This window comes from Dysidea avara, chromosome 11 (genome assembly GCF_963678975.1).
Source record: "Dysidea avara chromosome 11, odDysAvar1.4, whole genome shotgun sequence".
Classification (NCBI taxonomy): domain Eukaryota; kingdom Metazoa; phylum Porifera; class Demospongiae; order Dictyoceratida; family Dysideidae; genus Dysidea; species Dysidea avara.
Window position 1 is genome coordinate 18,907,254 of NC_089282.1, and position 13,226 is coordinate 18,920,479.

The 13,226-nt window shown below is 37.0% G+C and overlaps 1 protein-coding gene across 2 annotated transcripts; it reads right to left on the minus strand.

The window, feature by feature from the left end:
• Nucleotides 1-3,775: 3,775 nt before the first annotated feature.
• Nucleotides 3,776-8,055, minus strand: LOC136237564 (uncharacterized). Of its 2 annotated transcripts, none has more exons than XM_066027753.1 (7): nt 7,879-8,055; nt 4,867-5,013; nt 4,767-4,802; nt 4,572-4,716; nt 4,495-4,515; nt 4,269-4,445; nt 3,776-4,216 (listed from the first exon to the last, which is right to left on the minus strand). In XM_066027753.1, exons 1-7 carry the CDS (start codon nt 7,882-7,884, stop codon nt 3,918-3,920), a joined length of 831 nt encoding a protein of 276 aa, XP_065883825.1. In that variant the 5' UTR covers nt 7,885-8,055; the 3' UTR covers nt 3,776-3,917. The 2 variants fall into 2 exon arrangements, with proteins under 2 accessions (XP_065883825.1, XP_065883824.1); XM_066027752.1 differs by having other exon boundaries at nt 4,767-4,816; nt 4,866-5,013.
• Between the last annotated feature and the right edge of the window lie 5,171 nt (nt 8,056-13,226).

Consider the following 13,226-nt stretch of genomic DNA (forward strand, 5'->3'; position numbering starts at 1 on the left):
TAATCTACTTTTTTTTTAGTATTAAGCACCATGCATGCCAAAGTATATAGGCTGATTCCAACCAAAAAACTTGAGATTGGCGCAACCCAATAAACACTTGAGATTGGCATTCTATTGAGCATATAATAAAAAGTCCATTTTAAAAATTAGGCCTACTCTAATAGTGCAGTCATCCTGTTAGGGCAGTCAGCTACATATTCTATTAGAGCTCTCAATTGCAAGTCACAATGTAGATAGTTCAAAGCAATTATCTAAGAGAAAATTATGAAATTGTAGCTAGTGCCCATCAATTACCTGTTGTAAATATCACATCTGATTATAAAAACATTGAATAGACTGGCATGTAAAAAGTTCAGCTACAAAAAGTTACCCTGTAGACTTTGTGTGCAATATAGCTATGGCCTTTTATGGATGTCTGCCATTAGTACAACTGGGAGAGCAGTGCTTCCGCAACATATTAATAACTGGCAGCTGAATTATAAAGGTTCAGTGTTAAATTTTTGAATTAGTTGTATATGACCATTCATTCTTGGCCGCTTCAGATATCAGCCATTTCAGTTGCCAGTTACTTTCATGTACACACCTGTTTTATAGCCAAGGTGTTCTTGCATGGATTAAACTTTAGTAATTGTATTCTTGGCCGCTTCAGATATCAGCTCTTTAAGTTACCAGTTACTTTTCACTTCAGCTGAGCTGTTTTCTTTTTGTTTTTTTTACATTGGGTTCCAGGTACTTGTAGTTTCTTGGGCGCACCTTTTTTACAGCGAAGGTGTTTTTGGGGTGTATATTATATTACGCATGCAAAAGCAGCTAAGCTGCAACAAAAAGGTATGGCCTTCAAAAACCAAGGTGAAATAAGTTGTGAAATCAAAGGTGGCGGCTACGAAGTGGCTGCTATGCTATTAATGCTGATCAGTTTTTGGTATTAATGTCATTGCAGCCATTTCAAGGTAGTCATCTTTAATTTCATAACTTTTTTCACCCAGGCTGCACTTTTTTACCTGGTTTTTATGTGTGCATGCAAGGATTTCACTTCTTTTTGTATTTTAAATACCCCAAACTATAAAATGTCTTTGGGACATGCCATTTTTTTCTTACCTACAGGCACAATGATGTTTACGGAATGTACAGAAGTTACTTTTATTGTATCATATTGCACATTTCATTCAGCTATTATATGCTTCTAACATTAAATAAGAAGCCAAAACTCTTAAGTTGTGGCAATTTTTTTTCTCAAAACGCAGCAAATTTTTGTGTGATGTACCAAATGCAAAATTTATCCTTGTGTAAGAAGCATGGTTCCTACACGTGTAGGGCAACTAGTGCACTAACGGAAACATTAAGAAATTTTGTAGGAAATATTCCCACACTGTTGAATTTTGTAAGAAGGATTCCTACACATGACATAATGTGTAGGAATAATTCCTACAAGTATAGGAATAATTCCTACATTTGTAGGAATAATTCTTACATTTGTAAGAACAATTCCTAAATTCCTATATACACTGCAAGAAGATGTCTTACACTTTGTGCCATGTGAAGGAACCTTTCTTACAAAATTCAACAGTGTGGGAATATTTCCTACAAAATTCTGCAAAAATTCTCAATGAAGCTCTGCACATGTAGGAACCATGCTTCCTACATAATTTAAGTGTAAAATTCCTTCCAGCACTTTACCCCAAAATTATGATTTCTTATTTAATTGAATATGCCGGTTTTCTTACCTTAACCCAGCTATAAACTGGTTTTGGGGCTTGTTTTTACCAATTTGAAACTTCCTCAATGATATTTATGATGATTATGGAAGATATATTTTCTTTGTCCATGTGTTAAGTTATTTTGTAATACTGTGATAGAGTGTGCATATTATTGATAGAATGTCCATTGAATATTCTACAATAAAATTATGAAATTATGAGAAATTAAGCTAGCTGAGCAACTGACAACAATGGTTCAGTGCATGGTTAGGGTTTGGGAGTTATGTATGTAGGTAGCTAGGTCCCTGGTTCTTGATGACTATTCTACCAGAGTATTTAGACTCCTGCAATTTTACATCACCATGGTTTTTCTTGTAACTCTCACTACGATATCTTTTGAGGTTTACACAATCGATTTTCAACTTATTATTCCCTTATGTGGTTTGCCATTATAGGCATGAAAAAAATTTGGTCTTTTTATGCAAATAATTGTCTATAACTCCATGAGGTTTACACTGGACTACATGAATTCACCTTACTGTGCACCATATTTCACAGCAATCAAATTGTGTATTTGTATTTTATACTGATTTTTATATTAAAAGTGAGTGAAAAAAGAAAAATCAGGCTCCCAGAAAAAAATACGAAGAAATTAATCCTAAACTTAAAAGGACTTGTATTTTACAAACCCACGTGGGGAAGCCATAAAAGGGAGCAATTATTACAACCTTAACTTATCCTGAAGTTGTAATGGAGTCAAACCACACATGTCTAGTTCTGTTGTTGACACTTTTACTGTCACCACTAATTATCTTGTTGGCTGAAATCGTAATTCTCTTGAGATAAAATCAACTTTTCACCTTTCAGGATCCAACTGGTACATACTTATAATGCTACTAATTGGCTGCTAGCACGAAGCGTAACTACCTTGCCACGATTGGGTGGAAACTTTGACAGTATAGGAAGTGATGTGTGGCTTCGAAATCAAGAACATGTGCTGTATATATTCTCTTCTGTTTCACACCCAGATGTGCTCCCAGAAGTTGCATATGCCAAATTACCCTACACACAGTGGCGATTCTAGACCTGACCTACAGGGGGAGCCAAGTAGGGAACAGCATGACAATTGTTGTATGGCTGTATTATAAAGTAGAATTTCAGGGGGCCTGGGAGGTGCAGAAGCTTTGCAATTTGAAGGCTTGAAAACAGCCTAAAATTGATACTAAAAACATGAAAAATGCTAAAAATAACAATGCCAATCTATACTGCAACTTTTCCCCAAGATTTAAAAAAAGATTTTTTCAGCTGGGGGGCCATGGCCCCCACTGGCCCCCCCCCTTAGAATCGCCTATACCTACACATGCTGGGTGTTTCTACAACATCAGTTTGGTAAGAAAGCTGTAGTTACTACAGTACCGTTTTACTATAGTATGTGTGGCAAATTAAGCTGCTGATAATCACTCTATAGATGCCACTTTAAATTTTTCTAATTTTGGACATGCCCCAAGAAAGAGCTGTTTTGTAGCTTAGAGCTTCTTTGCAGCTCCGTTGCTTGAAATAGGTAATACCCTACTTTTGATAGCTGTCACCTCTCTTGTTATAAGTGATAGATGGCCTGGCCACTATTAAATTCTCTGCTATGGCCCTGCAGTTATGTCAGGCCATATAGCCAGATCTAAAGTAATTTTGTCAATTGGAAAGGGGGCACATATTCAGGTAGGTTTATATATATATATATATATATATATATAATTTAATGTATGTAAGATTGTCACCACTATAAGCTGCACTTGTAGCTTTCTCAAGTCCCTATAATATAGCTATAAAGATACGTGCAACTCTGGTCATTATCTATACATGGAGCTCATGTGTGTACATTATATTATTAGGTATACAGAGAAAATTATTTTATACACAATCTATAAAATCATATACTGATTATAGTACATGAACATGCAGCTATTCATAATCAAATAATCAACACCAGTGACTTATATGTGCATGCAAGAGAAATGTAAGCTAGACATAATCTGAAATGATGTATATATATATAATTATTATAATTACAGCTAGCCATCTCAAATTCTTCAATGGTGCTCAGTATTACAATGCACGTATATCTGCACAGTATATTATGTATCATCACAAAATACTTTGTATCCAACGGTCATACAATTCATTACATAATACAATAGGTATACAATGTACAGTAACTGATGGTTATGATCTGTTAGGGTTAAGCCATTTCTTAAACTCAACCCAGTTGTGCTTGTGTGTGAATTTAACACTCTCATTTAGTCCACTCTCTTCAGATGACTGCAGTGATTCTTTATTACAAACTTTCTTTGCCCACTCAACTTCCAGATTGTCAGAATCAGCTAAAGGCCATATTTGTAACTGCCATTGGCTAGCCATTGAATGGTGACACAATTCATCATCAATTTCTCTAATGGAAGATCTTGGTTTACCAAAGCACTCAAAGTGTTCAGCTAAAGTGGCGTGGAGCACCTTAGCCTTGCCTGAAATATAAAAGACCACTAAATACTAACTTAATAGAGATGTGTGATATACCGATGTAGACTTTTTCTTCATTGCCAAAAGCAAACATGTAGAGGGCTTTTTTGATTTTCATAAAATTCCCATATTCAATTCCACTTTTCTTAGCTAGAACATAGTGAAGTGCCTCCTTGCCATGTGGCTTCCCAATATATGAAAACCAACCAGAATTAGTGAGGAAATCAGTGATGTCTGTAATAAAGAATGTGAATACATTTGAAGTAAGACAAATGTGTCTTGCCATCATGAATTGGTTGAGGCCCTATAAAATATAAAATTGATAAAATAATTCCAACATTGTAGCTATATGCAACTTGCCATCATCTAAATCTGATGGTTGGTCATCTTCAGGGTCTGAGTCATCATCATCATATAACAATCTTACATGATTGATTGGTATCATTCCCTCCATTTTGGGTTGTCCATTTGAGTGACATCTCTTAGCTTCATACCAACCCAGGGCCTAGCAGTGTTCACTAAGAGACATTCATTATAAGTGACAAAATCTATTACATCTGTTGGTTTGATAATTTGTAGCTCCTCGCCAGCCTCAAAGGGTAGATCCCACATAACAAAAACTAATAAAAATATTTGGCTACAGCAAGGGACCTACATCAGAGCTCTCAGCAATAAATGTTGCTATTGCTACTACCAATGTACCATTCTTCAGCTTGCTTTCTTTTTCTTTTTCCAGCAAAATATTTAATTCCCTGTAATTTTCTACTTGATCTGAGCCATATAGGCTGAGAAGCGATTCATCCTTAGTAAAAAAACACAAGAAGAACAGCCTCATACTTTTATACAAGACAAATCAATCTCCACATTCAGTTTAATCCCACTATAAAACACGAAGTGTCGGCAGAAAGGATTATAACAGTCAGCCGCTGGAGCCAACCATTGCGCAAGGGCTGGTAAAGAATGGCTGGCTAGCTTCCACTAGAGCAATCAAAGGCAAGGGGGTGACACACAGGCACTCACTGTAGGTAGATCTGCGACCATGGTCAAAGTCTAAGTCAAAGGTCAAGGCCACCAGATTTGTGTCAAGTCAACGGTCAAGGGTAAATTTCCAACCCACAATCGAAAAGTACTGAAATATTGTTGCTAAGTCACCAGGTCAAAGGTTGAAAAGGCTCTTAGTCACAGGTCAAACGAAATTTCGACCAGTCAAGACTTTGACCGCTGTTGCAGATCTACCTACAGTGCGTACCTACGTGACACCCCCTTGAAAGGGTGTACCTTAAACGTATTAATGACAACATAATAATTATTATGTTAATTACCAGTTGGGATTGAACTCCTTGCCTTTTGTATGTACAACCCGCATCTTACCACTGTGAGGACCTTCTCCAAGTATCAACTAATTTATGAGTGCTTTTAAATGTACTATGACCACAATAATTACTATATTGCTTAGCAACACAAGTACACGACAACATTACATACTATCACCTCGTTCTGTTAAAATTACATGATTTTTTTATGTAGCTATTCATATACAGAATATCATCAGATGTTAAAGTGCATAGCAAGTATTCTTATTATACAAAATGAAAGAGAGATCATCATAAATGATGAACAAGCAAAAACGTGGTGCGTGATTACAGACTATACTTTTAATGCGTACACCACTGTACACGTAACACAATGGTTCATCATGTAGTGTAGCTAAAACAAGGGGGGATGACTACACTGTACTATGATCTGCAGCCACAGTCAACAAGTACTGAACATTGGTTTGATTTATTAACTTGCCTGTAACGGAATACATTTATTATCACAGTCTTGACTACTAACCAATTCCATTTTACAAGTAACCAATTTCACTTACAGTTAATTCCATTTACATTTTTTTGGCCATCTTACTTGGAAGCAACGACTGTTGCTTAACTTGAAATTGGTACTGATTGACTTGCTGTTGTCTTTCACTTTAACCACAGTCAGAGATCACAGTACAATTGCTATATTGGAACGGACGCTTCAAACACTGGAGTGGAGGCAGGTCAACAAAGCCAATGTTACAAGTGGGCATTATAGCTTTTCTCATAGCTTTCACTCTAGTAGTGTTGAGCTCATTCATAGCCCGGCTGGCTGCACCAAAATCTTGACCAAAACAACAACTAGGGCATTGGAAAGTAAGCAATCACTTTTTATCGCTGAGCTCCTCTCAAAATGCAGTGCCTAATCTTATAGTTGGTGTGGCTTTGCTGTACCCTTTCTTTTTTGAGGTCAGCAACCATGTGTATTCAGGGAAGACATTCCATATCTTAGTCATCAGATGCTTCCGGGCCACCCAGGGCTTATGATAATGGTTGGACAACAGACAAATTCCTGACGAATAGCCCATTTTCCAACCATAAATAATGGCATCATGTCCTTTCAAAGTATAATGGGAAGCCAGTTTTGGTTGCTAGGAATGTTACATTCTTGCAAACCAAGGGAGCTAGGGACCACAACTGTACCACTAATGCCAACCCCTCTGCTATACTGAAACCCCATAAGGTAACTTTTGTGATTGACAAACAAGCAAAGTGAAGTGCATTTTTGTCTATACAGCAGACATGGGGCCAAGTACATGAGTACTTATACTTAAGTACACTTAAGTACAGATTTGAAAGTACTTGTACTTTACTTAAATACTTCCTTGATTTCCCCAGTGTACTTGTACTTATACTCAAGTACTTTGCTAAGTACTTGTATGTACTTGAGTACTTGTAAGTACTGCAAACATTGTACGTAGTTTGTACACAGTGGGTACATAACAAAATTGCATGAAGGTGCATTGTACAATTTTTCTAGTGCCTTCCCTAACCTTACTATGTATCATGTAGCTACAATTAATGATGTCATAGAATTCTGGCAAATAAAAGCAATGCTGCTGCTGCCAAAGTTAGTGCATTTTAAGTGTTTAAGAGAGTGAATAGCTGACAAAAACCTGAAAGTACCAACCCCACTAGGTACACTTACATACTACAATACATTGAATAAGTGTACATTTTGCCGCAGCAAAATGTACTTGTACTTTACTTGAGTACTTCCAGCATGTACTTGTACTTTACTTAAGTACTCTCTTGATTGTCGCCAGAGTACTTGTACTTATACTTGGAAAATTCAAAAGTACTTGTACTTTACTTAAGTACTTTCAAATGTACTTGGTCCCATGTCTGCTATACAGTGTACTGGACTGGTGTGTCCAGTGGTACTGGTGTGTCCAGTCAACTACACGTTTGTCTGACGGCCAACTGGAAATTTGTCAGGAAATTTGTCCTGACACTGTCTTTAAAATTCTTATCATAATAGCCCTGGGGATACTTTTCCCTTTTTAAAAAGTGTATCTTGTACATGTTGATGTTTTATGTAGCTATAGCTAGCTAAACTAATAAAAACCAAGAGTTCATAATTTTATACTGAACAATTTTTATTATGAACTCTAAAAACTAAAAATAGCTAATGATCAATAAAAATTTATAAAATCTCTACTACCAAAAACACTATAATTATTATAAAATATCTCAGATTACCCAAGTCTGTAATCTATGGCCTAAGTACATGAAACGTAACTCAGGCTGACACACCCAGCTCAAGTAGAAGACGCCCCACCCTCAACACGATTTCAGTGCAAACTTACCATCATTTTTTAGTGAGAATTGAGCTGCGCCCTTGTACGTATCAGCCCTATCCCACAGTCTGCTCTTTATTCATGAACGCGTCTTCATACGGTGTTCTTTCTACGCCAGTTCCACGTTTCCTCCTTTGGGGCACCCCTCCTTTGCTTGTGTTATTCGTATATCTGTTAATCACGTGATTAGATTTAACGATGTCATAACTTGAATATAACAAAAAAGAGAGATGTGCCGGATATTATATCAGGTACTGTTCTGTGAGTGAAGGAGAATCTGTAAGTACTACAGGAGGATTGAATAAGGGCAGGTTTTAGAAAGCTCAGTGGCTGCTGCACTCTCGTGTGGGTGAAGGTGGGTATTGAGGTTTTGAATACCTATAGGAAGGTCTTTACAATGACTGTGAAGGTTGGTCATTTCAAATCATTACTGTGAAGTATCCGGCTCAGGTACACTGTGGTTTATTGAGGAAAATATTAATATTGAATGCTTTTAGGGTCATAGCTATGGAGCTCCCCCCTCCGCACTGTGGACCCTCCTATAATTTATAGCTACTATAATGAAAATCAATCCCTAAATATTAATTGTCTCATAGTCTAGGATTTTTATTCCACTCCAAGCCGTTTCCAGTCCTGGACTCAGGCATATTTGTTATTGTTATTGTTATTAGCACTTTACAGTGACCAGCACTGAAGGTCTGACAGCAACATGTGCTGCAGCCTTAGGATTATGCAGGCAGGCAGTCCATTCCATGTATAAGATTGGCAGCTTTTCAAGCCTGCATGGCACAACCATAAAAAGCTGCACTAAAAAGCATGCTTAAACTTGTATCTCCCTTTTAAGCTGCAAAAATAACACTAATGTAAAATTGTGAGCACTGCTGAGACGTGAGCTGACACTGTAGCAAGTTGACTTTTACTGAGCCTGTACAGAATGCAAGAATAAGCGGAAAATAATAGAAGGAACAGAATAATGGAATATTTAGAGCTGATAGTAACCAGATGTAGGTGGTGGATGGGAAACAGAATTTATTTGGAGTGTCCTTATGTAAAAGAAATCACCTGGCTGGCTAGTATTCTATCGCACCATGATGTTAATTGATATTGTTCTTGGGTGTGAATCCCATACTGACGAATCTTTTTATCTGCTGCAAGAGATCGTGCCAAATATATACAAAATTATTAGAAAAGACAGATCTCTTGGATATTTATTGGGTTTAAAAGCTCCCTGCTATATATAATATTATCTGACTTTTATATTCATGCATATGCATGTGTCTGATGTTGAGATGATTTGGGGAAACTTCAATTTCATAATCATAAGTCATTGCATATAGTGCTTACTCTACAGACCTCCTAATACCTCTGATGGTTCTATTACACATTACAGCAAGCCAACATCCTGAATAGCAAATTCCAGTCCGTATATATTACCTTGTGAAAACACCTCTGTTATACCAAACTGCAACAGTGTTCCCTATCCTGGTAATGTAAACACTATACATGTCTCGATTTTGACTCTCTGTCATATTTTATGATTAGTTACATGTTCCATCAAAATAAGGAGTTGTGGTTTTAACTACATTCAGTGATCCCTATTCTCTTTTTAAATTTCTCATTGTTTATATTCATTTAGTTTGTATACTTTTTATTAATCCAGTAATGGATTTGTTTATTGATAATGATAGCTAGAGCAATTTACATTAGTGGCCTTAATAGAGCTGTCAGTAGTGGCTTTTATTGCTGTCAAATGTAATGCAAGCTTTGTTGTTATCAGACACAATTGACTGCATTAGCTATTAGAGTATTTCAGTACGTGACTGATCTTGGTTGTGCACAAGACTGCTATATCATACAGTACGATAATAGTAGGGACCACAAAGGAGTAGGCGTGATCCACGAAATAACATCAATTAAAAAACCAGCCTCAATTTTCCCGACGATGATGAGGCAGTATTGGTTAAGCCCAAACAAGCTTTCAGATCAACCCGAAACGCTTTCAACAAGTTGCTATGGAATTTAAAAATAATTTATTTACAGAATTTTCTACTGACTGACTGACTGACTGATTGCCTGACTGTTGTCTTCAGACAAGCGTAACTTGATAACGGCTAATGCTACGCGCTTGATTTCTTCACTGATCGACATTGCTTCAGCCCGAGAGGTGCCTTTTGGCATACCGCAGTAATTGTATGTACAATGCATTCTTCATGGACTTACCAGTATCCTCCATTGTGTCCTATTCATCTTTGCTGACAGCAAAAAGTGTCGATTTGGCAATAGCACGTGATGGCTTCCCTTCATAATGGAAATCGTCCTTAGTTTTCATAGTGGCTGTTTTGATTGCAGAGGTGCTTTTCGAATAGTTCTCGATTCGTACAGCTGTGTAAAGGGTTGAACACAGCCAACAACAAAGCGTAATGGATAGTTCACTTTCCAGATGATAATTGATATAACTGGGGTGAGCGGCACCATTTCTTTCAATATGCATGAGTTGCAGAGGTGCTTTTTGAACAGTTCTAGATCCAAAATGCTGTATAAGGGATTGAACATAGCTGACAACAAAGCGTATGGATACTTTACTTTCAGACGATAATTGATATAGCTGGGGCATGAGGCGCCATTTCAGATGCAATATGCGTGGGTTCACCAGTCATAATAATAATAGTTACAAAAAAGTTAACAAACAAATACACAGAAAAAATTGGAATTTTCAACTAGAGTAGGGACCATAGCACATCGATAAGAAGTATGTACTGAAACAAGCTGGAATAGTGCACGATATTAAATCACTGTAAAACAGAAGTGTTGTATCCCTATTGTGCTCAAGATACAAATACACAGTAGGGATATAATACTTCTTGTTATTTTACTGTGATCATGTTTAATATCGTGCACTACTCCAGCTTGTTTCAGTACTTTTTATTGATGTGCTGTGGTCCCTACTCTAGTTGAAAATTCCAAATTTTTCTGTGTACTTGTGTACTAAGATATTAGTTTGCTACATACTGGTGTCAGTCCCACATTACCTTTGCCAACCAACCAATGTCAAACTTTTCTCTCCACCACATTCTAACTTCATGTCACAGTATACTCAATTTGTGTTTACATTGATTACAAGCCAGGTACCAGAATTCCTGAGGTACACATTTCTGCAGGGCATTATAGCCATGATTACACTCAACAACAATAACTCCTAAGCGTAGGTTACTATAGCATAAGGATCTTTGTGGATTTAAAAACTGAGGTGAAGCTGAGGTTTGAGGGCATGGTCTCTAACTGACTTAGTCTTTTATATGGGTATATAGGTGAAGTTATTGTACGTGGGATTATTGTTTTGAAGTCATCACACAATGTTAAAGTAAGTGTGAAAGACTAAACATGTGCTTGTTGAAAATCAAAGTTCGCTGCTTTCTAAAATTGGATCACAGCGGGAAAGCAGTGATAGTGAATGTTGACAAAGAAATTGAAGAGTGTCCTGGCATCACAGCACGATGAGTTGTCAATCAAAAGTTGTTTTTATGGTACCACAGCAGTATGAAAACCAGGCATGGTTTTGAATACGGAGTTATGGACCACACCCACACTACAGATAACACAAAATAACCATTCTACAAGGAAGCTTACTCATCTGGGTCCTTGGTAAAGTCAATCTATAGCTTAGTAGAAGACGAAACGCTCTAGAAACAGAGTTGGGGTAGTTACTTCAGAAAAGTAACTAGTTACTTATGCATTACTTTTATCCCATGTAACTTATAGTTACAGTCATAGTTACTTTTCAAATGGTAACTAAGTACTCTAGTTACTAGTTACTTTCATAGTATAAATTATGACTTGTTTTTAGCTTTTTAACATGAATTTTGCTCAGATATGCATCATTAAGGGATGCAATACATAAGTGCACTTAAAATAACAATTCTGTGGCTATTTCAGGTCAGTTCTAATTATTGCTACGTCTGTTACTCAAGCTGAATCATAGAGAACAGTACACAGATTCTGTCTACTAAATGTGACTGTAGCATATATGACACAAAAATTGAAGTGCTCTTGCTTTAAAAGCATAATTAATTATAGTTACAATGTAACTATTGTAACTAGTTACTATTGCAACTTAGTTACTTTTCAGACAATTACTCCCAGTTACAAGTTACTAGTTACAAAGCAAGTAACTAGTTATATTACTAGTTACTTTAAAAGTAATTAGTTATGTAACTTAGTTACAAAAGTAACTAGTTACCCCCAACTCTGTCTAGAAAACAGATAGGTACTAAACAGAATTTTTCTGTAACATTTCTGGATTTGTCTGTTCATTGTAACAACGTAGCTGTACTGTTAGGCCCTACCTCTTACAATTGTATGCTTATAAAATGAATGAAGTGACTGAATTCGTGTTGGCTTGGGTGACTGGTTGCTTGCTGCAAGATACATAAAGCCTTAATTGCTTGGGTTGTCTGGCATACACAAGGACTGAGGGCATACAAAACTCTCATGCCCGTGTTACAACTATAACGCACATAAATACTGTTGCTGAAAATGGTTGTGCACATGCAGCAATACAAAAAATTATAACAGTGTGTATAGTGTCGTTTTACAAACTTACAGGCTACAGTATATGTAATACAGTTAAAAGTTTCTAACCACTGTCCGTATTTATTGAACGTAGAGTTGGAATTGTTTCACCAAGACACCTTCATTGGAGAAAGGTTCATCATAACAAATTCTTACTTCAAAATTTTTATTGACCGTCAGTGGTATCTGGTGATAGAACCATGGTAGGCTGGGGTCTGAGCAACAACTATTCTCAGTAGGGCAGCCATTTCCATCCCATACGGGATCATCAGTGTAATAAGGTGTCAGACCTGTATCAAGCAATCTCCCAGACTCACAGTAATAGTGTTCATGGACAAAAGACGGTGGTGATTGACCAGGAAACTGAGAACATGGACAAGCAGGAGACACAGGGTCATATTTGACAGTTTTACTGTGTCCAATAACATAAGACCAAATATGTTTGCGAGTGATACCATAAGTTATAGATACACCATCTAGGTATGGGCCATTAATAGATCTGGAGGGATAGTGATATGAACCAAATCCGTCAGTACTTCCCTTCTGGTAACCTATCACCATTCCACACACTCTGTTGTATGGAACATTATGAGTAGGAAAATGAGAAGAGTGACATCCAGCCATGTCAGTGATAGCTCTACAAGCTGCAGCTGGACTAGTGATCCTATTCCATCCACTGGGACAACTATCGTTAGCAGCATCAACACTGGCTATCCTCATCCAACCTTTCTCTCCACCACATTCTAGCTCCATGTCACAGTATACAACATGAAGTCGATTTGTGTTGA